Raw genomic sequence first — 22,904 nt, 5'->3', positions numbered from 1 at the left:
ATTATCTTGTATCGTACCCCAGCACTTACTACAGTGCTTCGCACATCATTTAGTAGAGTCAAATGCAGAGAGGATAAACCTAAACTGACCAGAATGCACATCAGCCAGGAAATTTCACAAAATGATGGCTCAAATATGAGGAATGAGAACAAGGAGCCACCTTATCCTTCAGCCAACAGGAGTATTTCACACATTCCGTAAGCACAGAGAACAGTCACCTCCCTCAGCTCACTACTATAAAGCTGGCTTCAGGCAGCTCAAAGGAAGCTGTGACGCTGGGATTTTCCCTATAGCTACTAAAGACTCTTATAAAGCAGATTAGTTTCTGACAAGAGTCATGGCTCAGAATGGACTTGTGATCTTTGTCCTGGTTATCCTACTGCTACTGGATCAGACTCCTATCCAGGCTTCCAAATCAAAAGCCAGAAAGCACAGCAAACGTAGAGTGAAAGGTAATGAGTTTCCTTGGTATAATTACCCAATTCTGTCTTATTTCCAGGGAAAATTTGCAGTAGTGGTAAATTTAAAAGTTTATACTCCCCAAGGGGCATCAAGCGCCTTTTATTTGCTAGAAAGAAATGGATTTTTATAAACTTTTGGGGTAGCATATTTTTCTTCAACTATTCATGTTCCTAGATTTTAGACTGTTCTTTGAGTGACTCTTTATTACGATTAATTATTTCTAGGAATAATTATTCTTTGAAGTAGCTGTTAGAAAATAATTCAAATGTACTAACCTTTTGGCAGATATTTCTGTCTGTATTTAATTTCCAGAAATGTATGCATAGCTGTTAGACTGAAACAATGATCTTCATTTCTAACTGGTGAATGTTAAGAAATTCTTAAAATCAGCAGGTGGAGGAGAATATTTTTTAACATAAAATCTTGGAGTAAATACAAGAATGCAGATTTTTCAAAGAAACAAACTATAATGCACATACAAAATATGATGCTTGTCCAGTAGTAAAAGTTATAAAGACAGCAGATATTCCGGTGATTTTTTAAAGGTACAGAAATGTTTGCCAAACAAAACCAGTGTTTTCCTAATTCATGCCAATAGTTATTCTTTCAGTCTCTGGGTAATTATTAGCTAAAGAATTATCACGGCACTGTTGCTTTAACTTTTTTAAATATTTCAACAGGCATAGTAATAGGCATAAAATGGACTTTTATTAGTTAAAATTACATAACTGTGAAAGTCTTCTAAAAATAAAGCTATCCATTTGTCTTTTCCATGATTACAAAGACCCTTGAGAGGAACCTCACTTTTTAGTTGTCCCTTGGATTTGGAAGTAATTGGGATTTACTATTCATTCAATTGTATTTACTGAGCACTTACTGTGTGCAGAGCACTGTACTAAGCACTTACTAGAATTTACCAGAATGCTTAATATAAGATTCCACACTTACAATTACATTTTTGGAATCTTGCACAAATTTTCCTATTAATGGGGCAAAGTAGATGGCAAGACATGGAGGGAGGGTGAAGGCAATTTGATGTTGGGGAGCCACTCTTTAAAAGGATCTGTGTATGATGTAGCATGCAACCATTTTCTTGGTGCTGGGGAAATGCTACAAAATGGTGGCCACACATTGTATCACAAGCTAAGAGCACAGATACAGAAAATAAATCGATGAATCATAATTCACACAGTCACACTCACATGAAAAATCTAGCCCACGTAAGAATAAGGAAGCTCACATGCAGGCACCAACTCACTCATTTGTGTATCGGTAGCCAGAATTTACTGAGCATCTACTGAGAACAGAGTGCTCATTAGTAACTTGGAGACACACTGAAGAAGAAAATACAGGATCCTTGCCCTAAAGAAGCTTAATGAATACTGGGGAAAACAGTAAACAAATATATATAAATATACAATGATTTATAGATACAATATTATACCGGAATAATATTGTATCTATAAACTATTTTTATATTTTATTATTTAGATATAACTAACACAGTGAATAATACCACTCGTGGTCCAAGAGGCCTTCCCAGACTTTTTCCTCTCCCCTTCCCCATTCCCCCGCCCTACCTCCTTCCCTTCCCCACAGCACCTGTATATATGTTTGTACAGATTTATTACTCTATTTTACTTGTGCATATTTACTATTCCATTTATTTTGTTAACGATGTGCATTTAGCTTTAATTCTATTTGTTCTGACGACTTGACACCTGTCCACAAGTTTTGTTTTGTTGTCTGTCTCCCGCTTCTAAACCGTGAGCCCGTCGTTCGGTAGGGACCGTCTCTATATGTTGCCAACTTGTACTTCCCAAGCGCTTAGTACAGTGCTCGGCACACAGAAAGCACTCAGTAAATTCGACTGAATGAATGAATAAATGATCAGGTACATATATAAGTACTGAGGTGGCCAGGAAGAAGAGAATTAATCAAGCAATGCTTCCTGGAGTCAGAGACATTTTGAGGAGGGCTTTGAAGGCGGAGAAGGACATGGTTAGACTAGACGTGAGAAAGCAGGACATTCTAGGGAGGGGAAAAGGCATAAGCAGTTGGTCAGAAGTGGGAGAATGGAGAAAGGGGAACTGAGAAGAGGTTTGCTTAGTTGAAATGAGGAGCACGAGCTGAAGTGTAGCAACAGAAGCTGGGAAGTAGTGGGAGACATGCTCATGCGCAGACAGTCACCAGGATTCTAATGTTCACACATACTCACACACACAGACATGCTTATAGCCATATACACTTATATACTTGGGTGGGTATGACTTCCTTTCATTTTTGAAGACTACGCTACCATTGGTGAAATCCTATCCATACATGCAAATGTACCTGAAAAGATCACGTGTGAATACCACTCTTTTTAGTAGTGTGTGCATGTTTAAAGATTGATCTTTGCTGCCCTAAGGGATTTGTCTTGTATAGAGCCTGTTTCTGGTTTTGAGGCTGCCTTTTGGTTCTGATTTTCACAAAGCCTTTGCTCCTCTAGACTTCAAGCTCTTTGTGGGCAGGGCAGCTAGCTCACGGTCTAGAGGGGGAGGCAGACATTAATATAAATAAGTTACAGATATATAAACAAGTGCTGTGGGGCTGAGGGAGGGGTGGTTAAAGGGAGCAAAACAGTGTGACACAGAGGAGAGTAGGAAAAGAGGAAATCAGGAATTAGTCAGGGAAGGCCTCTGGGAGGAGATGTGCCTTCAGTAAGGCTTTGAAGGTGGGGAGAGTAATTATCTGTTAGATACAAAGAGGGAGGATGTTCCAGGCAAGAGGCAAGCCATGGGTAAGAGGTCGGTGGTAAGATAGATGAGATCAAGGTACAGTGAGTAGGTTGGCATTAGAGGCGCAAAGTGTGAGGGCTGGGTTGGAGTAGGAGAGTAGCAAGATGAGGTAGGAGAGGGCAAGGTGATTGTGTGCTTTTAAAGCCAATGGTAAGGAGTTTGTTTGATATGGAGGTGGATGGGCAACCACTGGAGGTTTTTAAGGAGTGGAGAAATATAGACTAAACGTTTCTGTAGAAAAAATGATCCGGGCAGCAGAGTGAAGTATGGACTGTAGTGGGTAGAGACAGGAGGCTGGGAGGTCAGCAAGGAGGCTGATACAGTAAATCAAGGTGGAATAGGATAAGTACTTGGACTAATGTGGTAGCTGTTAGGATGGTGAAGAAAGGGCAGGCTGTAGTGATGTTGTGAAGGCCAAAATGATAGGACTTAGTAATGGGTTGAATACGTGGGTGGGGCGGGGGGAAGGGAGAGAGAGAGAGACAGAGAGAGACAGAGAGAGACAGAGAGAGACAGAGAGAGTGAACTCTGGTCAAATATGAAGAGGGAAGGCCATCCGGGCCAGAGGCAGGACATAGGTGAGTGGTTGGCTAAGAGTAGAAGAAAACAGGTAGAGTGAGTAGGCTGGCATTAGAAGAGTGAAGTGCATGGGCTGGGTTGTAGTAGAAAAGCAGTAAGGCAAGGTAGGAGGAGCCAAGGTGATCAAGTGTTTCAAAACCAATGGTATGGTTTTTCTGTTTGATCCGGATTGGATGAGCACAGCCATCCTTCCTGTCTCACAAGCCTCTAACCTTGGTGTTAACCTCGACTCATCTCTCTCTTTCAAGTGGCATATTCAGTCTGTCACTAAATCCTGTCAGTTCCAACTTCACAACACTGCTAAAATTCACCCTTTCCCCGCCATCCAAAATTGCTGCCACTGTAATCCAAGTACTGACAGTGATGGTTGGCAAGTATTATCTTCACGTTGCCTCATGAAGCAGCGTGACTTAGTGGAAAGAGCATGGATTTGGGAGTCAGAGGTCATGGATTCTAATCCCAGCTCTGCCACTTATCAGCTGGGTGACTTTGAGCACATCACTTAACTTCTCTGTGCCTCAGAAACCTCATCTGTAAAATGGGGATTAAGATTGTAATACGTGGGTTGTAATAAGTGTAATTACACTTATTATAAGTGTATAATAAGTGTAATAAGTACTTATAAGTGTAATAAGTGGGTTGTCCCCACATGGGACAACCAGATTATCTTGTATCTACCCCAGTGCTTGAACAGTGCTTTGCACATAGTAAGGGCTTAAATACCATCATTATCTTATACTGCTTTGACTACAGTAACAGCCTCCTGCTGACCTCCCTGCCTCCTGTTTCTCCCCACTCCAATCCATACTTCATTCTGCTGCTTGGATCATTTTCCTACAAAAACATTCAGCCCATATTTCCCCCCTCCTCAAGAACCTCCAGTGGGTGCCCATTGTCTCTCTTTATTGCTGTGTTGTACTTTCCAAGCACTTAGTACAGTGCTCTGCACACAGCAAGTGCTCATTAAATATGATTGAATGAATCAACCTCATCAAAAAGAAATTCATTACCATCAACTTTAAAGAACTCAATCAACTTGATCCCTCCTCCCTTACCTCACTGCTCTGCTACTACAACCCTGCCCACACACTTTGCTCCTCTAATGCCAAACTACTCACTGCACCTCGATCTCATCTATCTCGCCACTGACCTCTCACCCAAATCCTGCCTCTGGCCTGGAACTCCCTCTCTGGTCGTATCTTACAATCATTCCTCCCACCTTCAAAGCCTTACTGAAGGCACGCCTCCCCCAAGAGGCCTTCCCTGATTAAGCCCTCATTTCCTCTTCTCCCATCCCTTTCTGTGTAGCCTTTGCACTTGAACTTGCTCCTTTTATTCACCCTCCCTCCACACCACAGCACTTTTGTACAGATCTGTAATTCGTTTATTTCTGTTAATGTCTGTCTCCCACTCTAGAGAAGTGGAAGCTCATTGTGGGCAGGTTCTGTGTCTACCAACTCTGTCATACTGTACCCTCCCAAGCACTTATTACAGTGCTCTGTGTACAGTAAGTGCTCAAATACAATTGATTGATTGGTTCTTGAGGAGTGGGGAAATATGGACTGAATGGTTTTGTAGAAAAATGATCCAGGCGGCAGAGAGACAGGAGGCAGGGAGGTCAGCAAGAAGGCTGATATAGTCATCGAGACAGGATAGGAGAAGTGCTTGGATTAACACTGGTAGCTGTTTGGATGGAGAGGAAAGGGCAGCGATGTTGTGAATGTCGAACCAGTCCTCAAATTTTCAGGATTGGACACCACAACAGCCTTCAACTTGATGCCACGCTATTGCCACACTCTTGTCTATTAATTTACCAAAATCCATATTGGCCTCTTTGCTCCTGTTTTCTACTTCTTTGTCTATCTGTCAATTGGAAAGTGCACTGCTTAAACAGGACCATTCAGTAGCAGCATTAAGTTCTGTGCTCCCAAAGGAAAGTTTTGGCTGTATGTAGGGTTTCTCAGTTGTAGGGTGGGACATAGCTTTGGTTGTCCTCAAACTGTAGCTGAGTCTGCAAAGTGATTCACAATCATTTGCATGTCTTCTTGTACATATATCTCTAGAGCACAGTCATCTGCATATATAGCAGTTCCTGAATTACTGCCCTAAAGACTTTTGATGATGCTCATAGCTTATAGAGCTGGGAGAGTTTTCCAGTGAGTCAGAAGCATATTCCGACTCCAGCTTCTAGAGTCCTCATTGCATCCTCGAGTATGGCGGCAGAGAATAGAATTGAACAGGCCTGGACTGATCATGCAGTTTACCCACATCGTTTTCCTCCTCCCAAATAAGAGGTAGATATTGTGAATGCACTAAAGGGCTAAACGGTGGTATCTTATAGATTATATTATCATCCATCAGAGAGACTTGAAAAATGTATCTATCACAGCAGCCATACAAAGGGACTCACTATCAGCTCACAGGCTCCAAATTGGAGTTATCAGTGCAACCAGTGTGTAGAAAGCAGCAGCCAAACTGTCAAGAGGGTGAAATATCCAGCTGCTGGAGAACAAAAGTGAACATGCAAAGTGTTCTGTGATAATAGCACAGCAGTTCATTTGGACCAAAGAATCACACCTACAAGTAACCCCGAGAACATCTTCTCCAAGATGGTGTTTATCAGACAGCTGTCAAGACTGTGGGTCTTTCAGGGCGACATCATAAAATCTAGCCAGATGAAAACAACTCAGGGATTTAAAAACTACTTGCAGAAAAGCAAGGAATGCATCAACACCTTATATCTCCTCTTGATTATAACAAAAAATGTATACACCTAAGCTCAAACGTTCATAAGTGATACTACTGGAATGTGACCAGCTAGCCTGCATTAGCATGCACACAAGGTTTTGGATCCTATCCTGCCACTGGAAAATGGCTTATCAGAGTCTTTTAAGCCCTATTTTAAGTCAAGCTGTGGGGAGGTCTATGATGGGGGTGGCAGTGAAGAAACAGGTAAGTTAAGCAGGAGATGAGAAGCAGCCTATGCTTCCCACCTTCCTCTTCCTTGACAGCCCTGGTTCTATTTAAATTATTCTATACCACCATGTCTGCAGATACAATGGAGAATCTGGAAGCTTGTATCAGAATACACTTTCTCAACAAAGGGAACCACTTTCAACTCAACAACCTACAAGCATCACTGAGTGTCTTTGATACAATCATCCAGGAACTTCTTGTTAACCGATGGCGCATATAAAAGACTTGCAAACGATTATGATTATGCTTTGCAAAGATAGCCAGTGCTCTATATTGATAAAAAGAAGGCCAAAATTATGACCAACCTGCACCAAGGAAATCATTCGTGCAACTCAAGATTTTCATTTGCAACACACAACTTAATGCTGTCATGATATTTTGCTACCTAGGTGGAGGGTCCTCACTGTTCAACAAAGCACAGGTAGAAGTGGAAAACTTATTCAGGAAAGTTAAAGACTTTGGGATATTGACAGACAGAATTTGGAGACAACGGGACATCAAGCTTCATTCCAAATGAAAGGGCTATAAAGCTGAAATTGTGTCCAACCTTCATTACCCCTGTGAAAACTGGACCATCAACAGAACGGCCAACCAGCAATTTATCAAGCAATCTCATGGATGACACCGGCGATCCATACTCAGCATCAAATAGCAGGACAGCATCACCTTATATGGAGGTGGAATGCAGTTACCTCGCAAGTGATGCACAATGCAACACTGCTTCACTGAGCAGGGCACAAAATGAAGAATGGACACTAGCAAGATTTGATGAGCAACTGCCACAAAGGCATACCCTGGGACGCTTCCTAACTGCCCTTGGGATACTGTCTATATTGTTTAATGATTACCCCACCTGTATACATAAACGGGTCCTGGCACTTCAACCAAGCACCACAGGTAAGTAAATCTCTCCCCAGCCCCAACCCACCCCACTGTGGTTGCGATTAAGCAATTGATAATGAATGGGTCATGCTCTGTCCCCTCAGTTTGTTTCAGATTTTCAAGGTGTTGGAGCAACCCTTGAGCCATTCATTCATTAGTATTTATTGAATGCCTACTGTGTGCAAAACACTATAATAAGCCCTGGGGAGGAGTCCCTGGCCCTCAGCAGGTTCAAAATATAAAAAGGGAACAGGGAGGTTGGCATTGGGTGCATGAGGAAAAATTGAAATGATGAAATACGATTGACTGAAGAGTATTTATTGAGCACCTGTTGTGTGCAGAGCACTGTACCAAGCATTTTGGTGAATACAATGGATTTAGTAGACATGATCACTGCCCTCAAGGAGCTTACAGTTTAACAGATAGGAAGTGGTAATGTACATAAGGCTTGTGGGTGGGGTGGATGTGAGTACCCCAGTGTTGGGAGTGCAAAAGTCCTGAAGTGGTAGTTGGGGGAATATAGGGAGGGGAGGAGAGAGATTAGACCAAATAACGTAAGTGCATAAGGACAACAATAAATACTAAAAGAGATGATGAGCTATTTTCAGTCTCCTAACTGCTTGGGCAGGGCTGTCCAGAATTCAACAGTCCCAACAGCCCCATCCTTCCAAATGTTATAAAAATAATAGTCACACCTGGAGAGTTTCCAGTACTTTACTGGTCTCAACTATGGGAGGGAGGGTCAAACAGAGGCCTACCTATTCCATTCCTACCTTGGGCAGTGGCTAATGAGGGGAAGGCAATCTGTCCTGGGCAGCAGCAGCAGCAGGGGAGAGAGTCAAGGGTGAATACTCAAGTTTACTGCATGGAAGGAGGCAATGGTAAACCACTTCTGTATTTTTAACCAAGAAAACTCTACGGATACACTACCAGAACAAATGCAGAGGGAGCTGGGGCACTTCCGGAGAGATGTGTCCATGGCAGTGCTATTGGTCAGAGATGACTCGAAGTGGCAAGTTCTGCGTTCATACCAACCAGGACCTTCCTGGACCGGGGGAGTCTCAGTGACACATAGTAGAAGTCAAACCACCCCTCTGATCATCAAGGTTACTCTGAAAAGTTTTTACTTGGTTTTACCAACGTGCAAGAGAGTGACAGATACACACATTCACTCCACCACCCAAGGGCCCAGTCCCAGTCTGCGGTCAAAGAAGCCCATTTTGTCACTGCTTCTCCATTCTGCATCCAAGTGCTTCTCTGCTAGCTTCTCTCTGCCTCCAGCTGCCCCCTGATTAGAGAGTGGATGCTTCAAAGCAACCGCCTTTTATCTGCCTTAGGCATCACAGCTGTGGCTCTACCTAGCAGTTATTAATTGGTCCAGGCCTGTTACCAGTTAGAATAGGGAAAGAAAGCCCCGCTTCCCTCATGCTCCAACCCCAAAGGCCAGCAATCACCTGTCTCAGGTAAAGCCCATCAGTGGCTTTGCAAAGTTGTGTCCTTGTTGTTGTTCACAGGATCATAAACAGTCATTAATAAGGCAGCTTGTTGTGGGTTCACTATTCACCACACTCCACAGACGAGTAGTAATAGTATTTATTAAGCGCGTACCATGTGCAAAGCATTGTACTATGCACAGGAAAGAATACAATGATGAGAATTAGGCACGGACCCTAGCCAGCAAGGGGCTTACAATCTAAGAATACAGGGGAAAAGGGAGCTGCAACAGAAACATAAGGAAAATAATAATAATAATGATGGCATTTGTTAAGCACTTACTATGTGCAAAGCACTGTTCTGAGCACTGGGGGGATACAAGGTGATCAGGTTGTCCCATGTGGGGCCTACAGTCTTAATCCCCATTTTACAGATGAGGTAACTGAGGCTCAGAGAAGTTAAGTGACTTGCCCAAAGTCACACAGCTGACAAGTGGCGGGGCGGGGATTAGAACCCATGACCTCTGACTCCCAAGCCCATGCTCTTTCCACTGAGCCACGCTGCTTCCCTAAACACTAAAGAAGACAGGGATCGATTCAAAAATAAAATAAAAGCTGCAAGGTACCACGATTAGAAGAGCAGAGTTTTAGCATTTTTGCAGCTCAGATATTGAGAGTTACAACCCCCAGAGACGGCCACAGCTGTGGCCTTCCAAAGGTCTACATTCTGGGGAGGTGGCACAACGCCACTGCTTCTGTCCTTTCCGCTGGGAAGGAGCAAGGCAGGTCAGGATTGAAGCCCAGGATGACATGGTGGAGGGAGGGAGAGGGGTTGTGGATTATCAGCAAAGCAGCTCAGTTATACAGTGGATTGGGAAGCCAAGGCGTGTATTGCTGCTGCTGCTTCCCTTTCCACCAAGGAGCAAAAGGCATCCTGCTGCCACTTCAGTCTTTCCCTATATTGCTCCAACAAAATAGGTTGAGACCATCCCCTAGATGGCTTGGGGGTTGGTCAGCATCAGGTCCTGTACTTCGGCAAACTGATGGTGAAAGGGCAGGTCAGGACCTCCCAGATAACAAAAAAAGTTATTGAACTGGAGAGAAATTCAATTTAGAAATGGAGGAGGCAGATGGAGATGAGCTAGTTGCACGCCAATCCGAGGAGTTGTCCAACGACAACCTCACGGAATTTTGATAATTTAATGCATCATTGTGAGGTGCTGGAACAGATGAAGAAGTTATGTCTCTCCACCTCCACCTAAGATCTTGGAATTAAAAAGTCTTGCATTGATGTTTAAGAATGCCGATGAACATATAAACATGTTTGAAGAAGACTGATGGAGAGAGGAGTTCAAAGGTGACAGAGGGGCTCAGAAGGAGTAATCCTATTGAAGGTTGCCTTATGAAGTAAAAAAGAAGGTTCAAGCTAAGTTGGGCAAATTCTTCACTAAAGTTGGAAAAACACTACCGCAGTCAACAGAACACGCTTCTTCTTCTGAAAGCTCCTGCAAAGCTATGTAATCCAAGTACAACTTCTCGTTTATTTAAAATTGTGATGCTATGCTTTGAATTATTTCAATAAAGATGAAACAATATTTTAGTGACAATTATTGTTACAGTATAAAGCCTGTAAAGGAATCTGTAAAGCATCCTAATTTATAAAATGTAAGTCTTTTGAAAAAGATGCCCCACAACACAGTCTGAATGACTGAATGATACAACTACATTTTCAGTATTCATTCGTTCGTTCATTCAGTCGTATTTACTGAGCACTTACTCTGTGCAGAGCACTGCAATAAGCGCTTGGGAGAGTGCAATGCAACAATAAACAGTCACATTCCCCGCCCATAACCAGCTTACAGTCTGGAGTGGGAGGAGGCAGACATCGATACAAATAAGTAAATTACAGATATGTACATAAGTGCTGTGGGACTGGGAGAAGGGAAGAGCAAAGGGGGCAAGTCAGGGCGATTCAGAAGGGAGTGGGAGATGAGGAAAGGTGGGGCTTAGTCTGGGAAGGCCTCTTGGAGGAGATGTGCCTTCAATAAGGCTTTGAAGGGGGAGAGAGTAATTGTCTGTCAAGTTGAAGGAGGAAGAGTATTCCAGGCCAGAGGCAGGATGTGCGTGAGGGGTTGGTGGTGAGACAGGCGAGATGGAGGCACAGTGAGAAGGTTAGCACTGGAGAAGCGAAGTGTGGGGTTTGGGTTGTAGAAGGAGAGAAGCGAGGTGAGGTAGGAGGGGGCAAAGTGATGGAGTGCTTTAAAGCCAATGGTGAGGAGTTTTTGTTGGATGTGGAGATGGATGGGCAACAACTAGAGTTTTCTGAGGAGCGGGGTGACAAGTCCTGAACCTTTTCTAGTAAAATGATCTGGGCAGCAGAGTGATGTATGGACTGGAGTGGGGAGAGACATGAGGCTGGGAGGTCAGCAAGGAGGCTGATGCAGTAATCCAGGCACGACAGGATGAGTGATTGTATTAACATGGCAGCAGTTTGGATGGAGAGGAAAGGGCTGATTTTTGTGATGTTGTGAAGGTGGAACCCACAGGAGTTAGTATTGAATTGAATATGTGGGTTGAATGAGAGAGAGAGAGGAGTCAAGGATTGTGCCAAGGTTATAGGTTTGTGAGACAGGAAGGGTGGTGATGCCTTATACAGGTGATGGGAAAGTCAGGGGAGGACAGGGTTTGGGTGGGAAGATAAAGAGCTCTGTTTTGGACATGTTAAATTTGAGGTGATGGAGGACATCCACGTAGACATGTCTTGAAGGCAGGAGAAGATGCGAGACTGGAGAGAGGGAGAGAGATCGGGGCTGGAGATGTAGTTTTGGGTATCATCCACACAGAGATGGCAGTTGAAGCCATGGGAGCGAATGAGTTCTCCAAGGGAGTGGGTGTAGATGGAGAATAGAAGGGGACCCAGGACTGAACCTTGAGGGACCCCCACAGTTAGAGGGTGGAAGGCAGAGGGGAAGCCCATTTTGGAGACTGAGAATGAACGGCCAGAGAGGTATCTGTTACGCTCTTGCCAAGTGCCAAGTGCTGGGATAGATCTGATGCAATCGGACCAGATAAAGTCCCTGCCCAACATGGGACTCACAGTTTGTGAGGGTGGGTAATCTAAAGTTTATCCAAACAGATTCCTAACTAGGATTTTGCTGTCAGTAGAGTACAGGGAGATATATTGGTAGTTTCCATGGTCAGTCTCATCAATTTTCTTCTTGAGACGCAGCATGGCCTGCGAAAGAGCCTGAGAGTCAGAGGACCTGGTTTCTAATCCTAGCTCTGACATTTGTCTCCTATGTGACCTTGGGAAAATCACTTAGCTTCTCTGTGCCTCAGTTTGCTCATTTGTAAAATGGAGATTAAATCCTACTCCTTCCTAGTTAGACTGTGAGCCCCATGTGGGACAGGGACTGTGTCCAACCTCTTTATCTCATATCTACCTTACCATTTAGTACAGTCCTTGGCACGTAGTAAGCGCTTTAACAAATACCAAAACAAACAAACAGATCAAGATGGTGATTATAAGTAATTATGGTGGCATCTTTGAAGTCCTGAGGAAAAACCAGTGTAGTCAAAGGAGCAGCGTGGCTTAGTGCTTAGATCACGGGCCTGGGAAGCAGAAGGACCTGGGTTCTGATCCCGGCTCTACTATATGTCTGCTGTGTGATTTTGGGCAACTCGCTTAACTTTTCTGGGCCTCAGGTACCTCACCTGTAAAATGGGGATTAAGAATGTGAGCCCCATGTGGGACAAGGACTGTGTCCAACCTGCTTAACTTGTATCTATCCCAGTGCTTAAAACAGTGCTTGATACATAGTAAGCGCTTAAGAAGTACCATTATTGTTATTATTATTTAGTGCTTAGTATGAGTCAAGTACTGTTCCAAGCACTGAGATACAAATTAATCAGGTTGGACGCAGCCTCTGTTCCACATGGGGTTCACAGCCTAAGTAGGAGGGAGAATGGGTATTGAATCCCCATTTTACAGTTGAGGAGAAGAACCTGCCCAAGAACACACAGCAGGCAAGTGGCAGACCGAGATTACAACTCAGGTCCTCTGACTCCCAAGCCCGTGCTCTACCCACTAGACCATGCTACTTATAATAATGGTATTTTTAAGTACTTACTATGTGCCAGCACTGTTCTAAGTGCTGAGGTAAATATAAGGTAATCTGGTTGTCCCACGTGGGGCTCACAATCTTAATCCCCATTTTACTGATGAGGTAACTGAGGCCCAGAGAATTTAAGTGACTTGCCCAAAGTCACACAGCTGATAAGTGGCAGAGATGGGATTAGAACCCATGACCTCTGACTCCCAAGCCTGGGGTCTTTCCACAAAGCCACGCTGCTTCTCTGCTTATCAATCCTCTGTTCCTGAGAAGCTCATTCTGAATGGTGGAAGGCATATTTGTGAAGCAGCATGGCTTAGTGGAAAGAGCACGTGCTTGGGAGTCAGAGGTCATGGGTTCTAATCCTAGTTTTGCCACTTGTCAGTTGTGTGACTTTGGGCAAGTCAGTTAGCTTCTCTGTGCCTCAGTTACCTCATCTGTAAAGTGGGGACTAAGGCTGTGAGTCCCACATGGGACAACCTGCTTACTTTGTATCTACCCCAGCGCTTAGAACAGTGCTTGGCACATAGTGAGCGCTTAACAAATACCATAATAATTATTATTATTATATTCAGAAGATAATTGTAGTGTCCCTGTCAATGCAGCAAGACTCCCTCTTCATGTGAGATTAAGATAGTTCTATCTGGACTCTTTTTTAAAAAAAAGTATTTTATGGTATTCGTTAAATGCTTACTATGTGCCAGGCACTGTATTAAGCACTAGGTTAGATACAAGTTAATCAGGTTGGACAAGACCATATCCCACATAGGGCTCAAAGTCTTAATTCCCATTTTACAGACGAGGTAACTGAGGCACAGAGAAGTAAAGTGACTTGTCCAAGGTCATACAGCAGACAAGTGGCAGACAAGTGGCGGAGGAAGGATTAGAACTCGGGTTCTTCTGACTTCCAGGACCGTGCTCTATCCAGTAGGCCACACAACTTCTTGTGCAAGTGTTTTCTGTTAATGCCAAATCATTTCTTTATCAATGACAAAAAGCCCTTAGTTTTTCAATCAGTCAATCGTATTTATTGAGTGCTTACAGAGTACGGCATTAAGCACTTGGGAGAATATAACAGACACATTCCCCGCCCACAGTGAGCTTACAGTCTAGTTTGGTGGTGGTCAGTCAGCATAGCCTCAGATCTCTTCAGTCCACCACTGGCCGTGCATATTTCTTCACATCACAAGCTTTTGTGGGCCTCCCTTTGATGAAGATACAGATCTTCAAGTTGTCGATGAGGTACTTCTCATTTTACAGTAACTCATTCTTTCATCTCAGAGTTATTTCCCTCCAATCAATCTTAGAGTCATCACTTTGCCAAACCCATCTTGATTCCTGCCTGGGAAACAGCATCTTAAAGAAGTCTCCATGCATGCTGGTACTTGTAGCCGGGGTTTCTTACATCAATATGGTTGCTGGGGTGCTGTCACAGAGTTCTTTGTAGACGTCTTCATTCTCCGGGAGCTTGGCGATCCTCTCGATGGTTTGGATGCTGCTTTTCAGTATGTTTTTAATGCCACCGTGAGTTTGGAGTTGTATCAGATGAGAGTCAGGCTAGCACACAGCACCTTGCACAGCAGTGGTGATATTTACATTTTCCAGATGTGCTGTTGGTAGCTTCTATGATCAATGAGATCCTATTTTTTAGCCATTGGGAACATCTCTATTTGAGAAGTGGAATATACTGTTATCAATCAATCGTATTCATTGAGCTCTTACTGTGTGCAGAGCACTGTACTAAGCGCTTGGGAAGTACAAGTTGGCAACATATAGAGACAGTCCCTACCCAACAGTGGGCTCACAGTCTAAAAATACTGTTGTGATTACAAACTGACCTTTGGCACACTCGCTGAGTTCAGTGGTAGCCATATTCATTCATTCATTCAATCGTATTTATTGAATGCTTACTGTGTGCAGAGCACTGTATTAAGCGCTTGGGAAGTACAAGTTGGCAACATACAGAGACGGCCCCAACCCAACAATGTGCTCACAGTCTGGAAGGGGGGGACAGACAACAAAACAAAACATATAGACAGGTGTCAAAATTGTCAGAACAAATAGAATTACGGATATATGCACATCATTAACAAAATAAATAGAATAGTAAATATGTAGAAGTAAAATAAATAGAGTAATAAATCTGCACAAATATATACAAGTGCTGTGGGGAGGAGAAGGAGGTAGGGCTGGGGGGATGGGGAGGAGGAGAGGAAAAAGGGGGCTAAGTCTGGGAGAGGGCTCAGTCTATTTATTGAGCACTTACTCTGGGCAAAGCACTGTACTAAGTGCTTGGGAGAGTACAATGCAACAGAGTTGGTTATATTGTAATAATAATAATAATAATGATACTTATGGCATTTGTTAAGCACTTAATATGTGCCTGGCACTGTACAAAGCACTGGGGTGGACTCAAGGAAATCCGGTTGGACACAGTCCCTATTCATTCATTCATTCATTCAATCGTATTTATTGAGCGCTTACTGTGTGCAGAGCACTGTACTAAGCGCTTGGGAAGTCCAAGTCAGCAACATATAGAGACGGTCCCTACCCAACAACGGGCTCACAATCTAGAAGGGGGAGACAGACAACAAAACAAAACATGTGGACTTTTAGACTGTGAGCCCACTGTTGGGTAGGGACTGTCTCTATATGTTGCCAACTTGTACTTCCTAAGCGCTTAGTACAGTGCTCTGCACACAGTAAGCGCTCAATAAATATGATTGATTGATAGATTGATTGATGTGGACAGGTGTCAATTCGTCAGAACATAGCTTCATATCATTGCTAGCTAGCTTTCTAATCCCAGGGAATAATTATGGTATATCAATCGACCATCTATCAGTGGAATTTATTAAATGCTTATTGTGTGCAGGGCACTGTACCAAGCACTTGGGAGAGTACAATTCAATAGAGTTGGCAATCACATTCCCTGCCCGCAAGGAAGTCACAGTCTAGGGGGGCCAGGTAATAGCACATTATTGAAAATCGTGCTTCACTGAAAACATATTTGGTCCAGTGCCTTTTTATTTTACTGCTTCTGATTTCATTCTTTGTAAATTTCTTTTTATCTTTCTCCCCCACTAGACTGTAAGCTTCCTGTGGGCAGGAAATATGTCTTGTGGATCTGTTGTATTTTCCCAAGTATCTAAGTGCACTCAAAATATACCAATTTATCTACTATGATGACCACTATTATATATTATATTAATGGCATTTGTTAAGCACTTACTATGTGCCAAGCACTGTTCTAAGCTCTGGGTAAATACAAGGTAATCAGGTTGTCCCATGTGGGGCTCACAGGCTTCACCCCCATTTTACAGATGAGGTAACTGAAGCACAGAGAAGTTAAGTGACTTGCCCAAAGTCACCCAGCTGACAAATGACAGAGGTGGGATTAGAACCCACAACCTCTGACTCCCAAGCCCATGTTCTTGCCACTAAGCCACACTGCTTCTCATAGCCATGCTGCTTTATTACTATTTCTATTATCACTACTACTACTCGATACTTCAACATTTCTGTTCACCCTTATGTTGCAATTGCCCATGATGATGACCAGCTTGTTATATTTTGGTACTATTGCCATGCCTCTGACCAGATCCTTATAAAATCTTTCTTTGTTAGTATTTGTCAGTCTTGGGGACTATGCACTAATAATGATGGCAAACCAGACATGCACGCACACAGAAATGTTCCCACTCACACACATACACTCCCACTCACACCCATACACTCCCACACACAATGCAAGCTCATACACAAACACCCTAACCCTCTCATTTATAGCTCTCCTTTAGGGTTTGAAGATAGCTCGTGGTGAGATTTTATTCCATATGCACAAGCGTGATGGATAAACCTGATGTGTGATCAACTGCATGCACACAGAAACGTGGATAGTTAAACGTTCACAAAAACAGCGTATTCACACACAGAATGAGACATACACAGAATGCCATCCACTCACACCCACCCAGATGGATTCTTACAAAAACGAACACATACACCCACATTCACACACACACACACTACTGCGCCCATCTGCCTCATCAAGATGTAATGGGTCTGGGATCAGAGAGAATTAAAGTAGATGGAGTCCGGAGGAAGCGGAGACCAGAGGGATAGAGAGCCTGGGGAGAGAGCGCCTAGGTGAAGAGGAGAAGCAGTGAGACCTAGAGTGGAACTGCCAGCCAGTTGGAGCCAGAGGACACGCATTTTACATGCAATGCATGTGCTCTCTATATTCAACTAGAGCCCTCTCCTCCGCAGGTCTTGAAGCTACTGAGGCCTTAAGTCCCTGTGAAATACCAAACACACTCAAATAGAGTAGGAGGTCAGCTCAAAAGCAACCGGGAAAAGGACAGGGGTTTGGAGTCTGGCTCTAGAAATGGAGCAAAGAGAGGTCACCTTGGCTCTTTCCATGGGCACCCTGCCTTTGGCGATTTCAGCTGGCAAGGAGATTTCTGTGAAGCTTTTGAGGCAATGAGCCCCTGTGCCTCCAGAGCACACTCCTTTGGACCCAGTGGCTTACCCAAGCTGCCCCCATTCTTGTTAGCAGCATGGTGTAGTGGATAGCACACAGGCTTGGAAGTCAGAAGGCTATGGGTTCTAATCCCGGCTCCACCACTTGTCTGCTGTGTGACCTTGGGCAAGTCACTTCACTTCTCTGTGCCTCAGTTACCTCATCTGCAAAATGGATATTAAGATTGTGAGACTCATGTGGGACAAGGACTGTGTCCAACCCAATTTGCTTGAATCCACCCCAGCACTTAGTACAGCACCTGGCACATAGTAAGTGCTTAATAAATGCCATAATTATTATTATTATTCTTACTTCAGCATAACTGCTTACTTGACTTTGCCCATTACACCCAGTATGCCTTCCAAGCTTCTCAGATAGGATTGAGAGCAGAAGCCCACACTTGCATAACAACTTACTTCATTTTGCCTTTCTCTACCCCCATGTCAAGAGAAGAATGGTGACCTAAAGACTCAGATCGAGAAGCTTTGGCGAGAAGTAAATGCTCTGAAAGAAATGCAAGCGCTTCAGACAGGTAAAAACACACTTCCCTGATTCCTTATTTCAGAGAGCTATTGAAGGATAAGAATAAAAGACCGGAGAGGGGAATCGGGCATTCAACTATCCCCAAAGCCTGACCATGATCCCATGTGTATTGGCCTATGGACAGGGCTTGGGAGCAGGGGATGGGGTGAAAAGGGAGGGCAGGTTAAACACCCCGAGAAGACCACAGCAGGGTCTAGTCTCCCCCAGCCCCTAAGAAGTGTGGCCATCAGCTCTTCCCTTCTACTGCAGCTACCTCTGGCCACTCTAGGCTTCCCACGTGGAGGCAGAACAGGTCTGGGGGCTGGAGAAGGAGAACAGCAACAGGAGCAGGAGCAGAAGACATCCCCAGAACCAGGGCAGTGTTGCTTCCCAGTGGAATCCCCAGCCACAGGCTAAAGCTTTCTGAGGGGGTAGTAGTGGTATGTGATACAGTGCTAAGAGGCTAAATGCCTTATTATGATGATGATGATGATCATATTTGTTTTATTCATAGTAACCTCTATCTTCCCCTCTAGACTTTTTTCAAATAAATGCCTGTCTTCCTCTCTAGACTATAAGCTCATTCTAGACAGGGTGCATGTCTGCTAATTCTGTTGTTTTGTGCTCTCCCAAGCATTTGGTACAGTGCTCTGCACATAGTAAGCCCTAAATGAATACAATTGATTGATTTGTTCAGCTCTCATTCTGTGTCAAGCCCTGCCCTAAGTGCTGGCGTAGATACAAGTTAATCAGGTCAGACATAGTCCCTTGCCCATATGAGCCTCAGAGTCGAAGTAGAGGAGAGAATAGGCACTGAATCTCCATTTTACAAGTGAGGAAACTGAGGCACAGAGGAGTTAGGTGACTTGCCCAAGAACATAAAGCAGGCCACAAGCAGAGCCAGGATTAGAGCCCAGGTCCTGATGCCTAGGCCCAGGCTTGTTCCATTAGGCCACTTGTGGGGGTCACCCACCCTCCTGAACTTCTGTGGTGGTCTCTCCCTCCCTCTCTGCCTCCCCTCTTCCCTTAGCCCTTTCCTCCCCCCCCTCATCCCTATCTGTATAGGAGTTCCCAATCAGCTAGTCCCTCTGGTAGCCAAATAAACTCATGTGGATAAAGATTCCAATGGCTTGGACTTTGCAACTGTCTATGCCCTAGGGACTGGAGCCAAACTTTATCATAATTATAATTTATTTATTTATATTAATGCCTGTCTCCCCATCTAGACAGTAAGCTCACTGTGAGCAGGGAATATGTCTGTTATACTGTTGAGCTGTACTCTTCCAAGCACTTAGTACTGTGCCCTGAACGCAGTAAGCTCTCAATAAATATGATTGATTGATTGATTGCTTTGGTTCTTTCTCAAGTAGTCAGAAGAAAGTTCAGGCTATCCTTCCTGATGAGAAATCCTTTTTAGCAACAATTCAAAGGTCCATTTCTACTCCAAGGAAATTAGAAAACTGGAGAATGAAGTAAATGGTGGAATGAAAACAGTGGTAAATTACTCTGTGGACCCCTCAGAAGAACTTCTTTGTCCCTTATTTATAAGAATATTTCTACTGGTAGAGACTCAAAAAGCAAGATAAACCACTAAAGAAAAAAAACTTCTCCAATGATCTTTCCACTTCACATGGAATTATTTCATTTGCTGACTAGGCTTTCTTGTCTTTTTTATATATCATCTCCTTGTTAAATACAGCAGGGAGCAGGTCACTAAGCCTACCAGACTATCAGGGGTCCAGAAGGTTGAGGTGGTCTAATTTTCTAAAGGTCTTTGGGTAATCCAGCTTGATGGTTCAATAAGAATCACAGTCAATCAATGGTATTTATTGAGGGCTTACTGCATGCAGAGCACTGTACTAAGCACTCAGGAGAGTACAGTATAAAGGAGTTGGTAGACACATTCCCTGCCCTGCAGGAGCTTACAGTCTAGAGGGGGAGATGGGCATTAAAATAAATTCCGGAGATGTACGTGAGTGCTGTGTATTTGAGGGTGAATAAAGGGTACAAATCAAGCAGTGAGAAGCAAAGAAGTCAAATCGGTTTGCCTCATTGGCTGTTGCTTCTGGGGAGCAGCAGTTCAGGAAAACCTCCTGATTCTTCTGAACCGAAGCAAACCAACAACCAGTTTAGTCCCTTAAAAGGAGGCAAATGCAAGATGTGTGCTGAGCCTGCTACAATAACCTCTAACCACTCCCTTGTCAGTGAAAGGTCTTTGCCAGTCATCACCTCTATCGCTTAGTAATCCAGAGGGCAGAATCAATTGATCAATTAATCAATAGCATTTATGGAGCGCCTACTGTGTGTCAAGCGCTGTACTAGTTGGTAGACGCTATCCCTGCCCCCAAGGAGCTTATTCTCTAGAGGGCGAGACAGACGTTAAAACAGGAAGCCTCGGAAAGACTATGAGAGTTAATCCTATATCATGGCAAGCAAACTCTCAGAGCAAACATATGCAGACTTGCTTCCACGTAAACTAAGCCGGTATCTTAATGTATAAAACATTATCTTTTCACAGTCTGCCTTCGTGGCACAAAGATACATAAAAAATGTTACTTCGCACCCGATGGCTCCAAGAATTTCCATGAAGCCAATGAAGACTGCATAGCAAAAGGCGGAACCCTAGCAATCCCCAGAAACAGCGATGAAACCAACGCCCTTCGTGACTATGGCAAAAAGAGCATGCCAGGCATCAATGACCTTTGGCTGGGTATCAATGACATGATCAATGAGGGAAAATTCGTAGATGTTAATGGAGTTTCTATTCATTTCTTCAACTGGGATCGCGGTCAACCAAATGGAGGGAAGCGTGAAAATTGTGCCCTGCTATCCCAGTCGGCACAAGGAAAGTGGAGTGATGAAGTCTGCCGGAGTGTGAAGAGATACATTTGTGAATTTGTTATTCCATAAACATGTCCTGTGAGCACGAGTCTGGTATCTGCCCTACCCAATTCTACAGGCTGTTAGTCTCTAAGGTTTAGGAAATCAAAATTCAAAAGACATCTTGAAATACACTTCCTTATTCTGGAAAGCTAGGTGAAGACATTATCTATGAAATAACTTTCCCTCAAGCTGACAAGAAAGCTACGTTTACTGAATTATGATAGTCTTTATTAAACGCTATTCCTACTATTACTACTACTACTTCTAGAGATTGCCGGCTGTCATTCTATTAACTGTTTTGGCAAAACTCTCCTAGATATCGACACACTTGTGAAGGTTATCTGTCAGTGACTTTGCACTCCAGGGTACTTAGGGGTCGTAGGGTTGTAAGTGCTGCCCAGCCACCACGCTGCCTGTCTGCCAGATTCAGAGCTATCAGGAAAGCACCATGCTTACCTGCACGATGCAATGCCCAGTGAACTGTTGGTTCCCATCAAGTGATAAATAATCTCCCAAACAAAAACAATATAGAGGTTAGAAGGCAGTTTCTATACTTGGTGGTCCCTGGAGGCTCTTGCTTCTAAAGCAATGGCAGAGATTTTGATGAAGATCCCCAGGGAAGACCAAAGACAGGAGAAGGGAATACTGCTGATATTTCATCATCATCATCATCATCATCAATGGTATTTATTGAGAGCTTACCATGTGCAGAGCACTGTACTAAGCAGTGGGGAGAGTACAATACAGGCAGAAAAGAAATTTAATTCTGGGCTCATTAGTTACAAGTAAACATAGTAGTGGTTATACAATTTCCATTTTTGCCAACCGGATGCTGTGAAGGGTTCACTCCCACCTTCTTCATCTGTAGCACAACATCAAACAAGTAGTCATAGCATTCACACATGGATTTGGCCCTGTCCCAGGTCTCTCCCCATTCACATGCTCCATGACACCTGGCTAATAGAGCACAGGGATCCAGGTACTGATTCATTGCATGGGCCACTCATTCTTTCAGTTCTTCCTCTTTGGGTGAGTTCTCAACAATGGAGACTACTATGCTATCATCGAACCCATAACACCTTCCTGAGATACATTTTCTGATTAATTTTATCATCTCTTGATGCATAAGTCTAAACTCACTACCTGGAAAGGGAAGGGTAGCCATGATAGCAGCCTTAGAATGACTGTGGATCACTACCCTGGCTCCTTCTATGGTATTAGCATTCATAAAGAGAGGATTACATTAGTTTTCCCTTAGATTCTTACATGGTGAAGGTCCTCTGATATCCTGCTCATTTATGTCACAAACAATCTTCAGGCTGAAATCTGGAACTGAATACATCATTCATGAAGCATGGGTCTTTTTCTGTCTCTTTAAATCTGTCAGTAGGGAAGCGGGGTTTACAGAGGTGCTCTGCTCTCTGCCCTGTTTCAGTCCCCTACTTCTGTCAAGGGGATGTTCTGTTAAACACAGAGTAAAGCAGAGTAAACTTTACCCCCAAACCTGCTATCCCTTGGGAAGAAAAAAAATGGGGGGGGGGGGGGGAATAGGGGCTTAGAATCATGCCTGAGTTGTCAGGAATGTCAGATTCATGAGGACTGAAGTAATGAGATTGTTCTCCCTCCAGACTCATTAGGAAAAATGAAAAAGGAAGGATTGAAAACCTGGAATACAAGAATGCCAAGCTGCTATAGTAGCAGCACTTCTATTCATTCATTCAAACATATTTACAGAGCACTTATCATGTGCACA

At 43.7% G+C, this 22,904-nt stretch overlaps 1 protein-coding gene and 1 pseudogene across 1 annotated transcript; one reads left to right on the top strand and one right to left on the bottom strand.

The window, feature by feature from the left end:
• The first annotated feature begins 337 nt into the window (after positions 1-337).
• CLEC3A (C-type lectin domain family 3 member A) lies at positions 338-21,888 on the top strand. Its single transcript, XM_038771370.1, has 3 exons — positions 338-452; positions 18,195-18,278; positions 20,787-21,888. Exons 1-3 carry the CDS (start codon positions 338-340, stop codon positions 21,176-21,178), a joined length of 591 nt encoding a protein of 196 aa, XP_038627298.1. The 3' UTR covers positions 21,179-21,888.
• Positions 21,889-21,909: 21 nt separating this feature from the next.
• Positions 21,910-22,493, bottom strand: LOC119949173 (annotated as a pseudogene).
• Positions 22,494-22,904: the final 411 nt, after the last annotated feature.

Source organism: Tachyglossus aculeatus, chromosome X2 (assembly GCF_015852505.1).
Source record: "Tachyglossus aculeatus isolate mTacAcu1 chromosome X2, mTacAcu1.pri, whole genome shotgun sequence".
NCBI lineage: Eukaryota > Metazoa > Chordata > Mammalia > Monotremata > Tachyglossidae > Tachyglossus > Tachyglossus aculeatus.
Note: the sequence above shows the minus strand (reverse complement) of the source record. Positions and strands in the feature narration are given on the sequence as shown.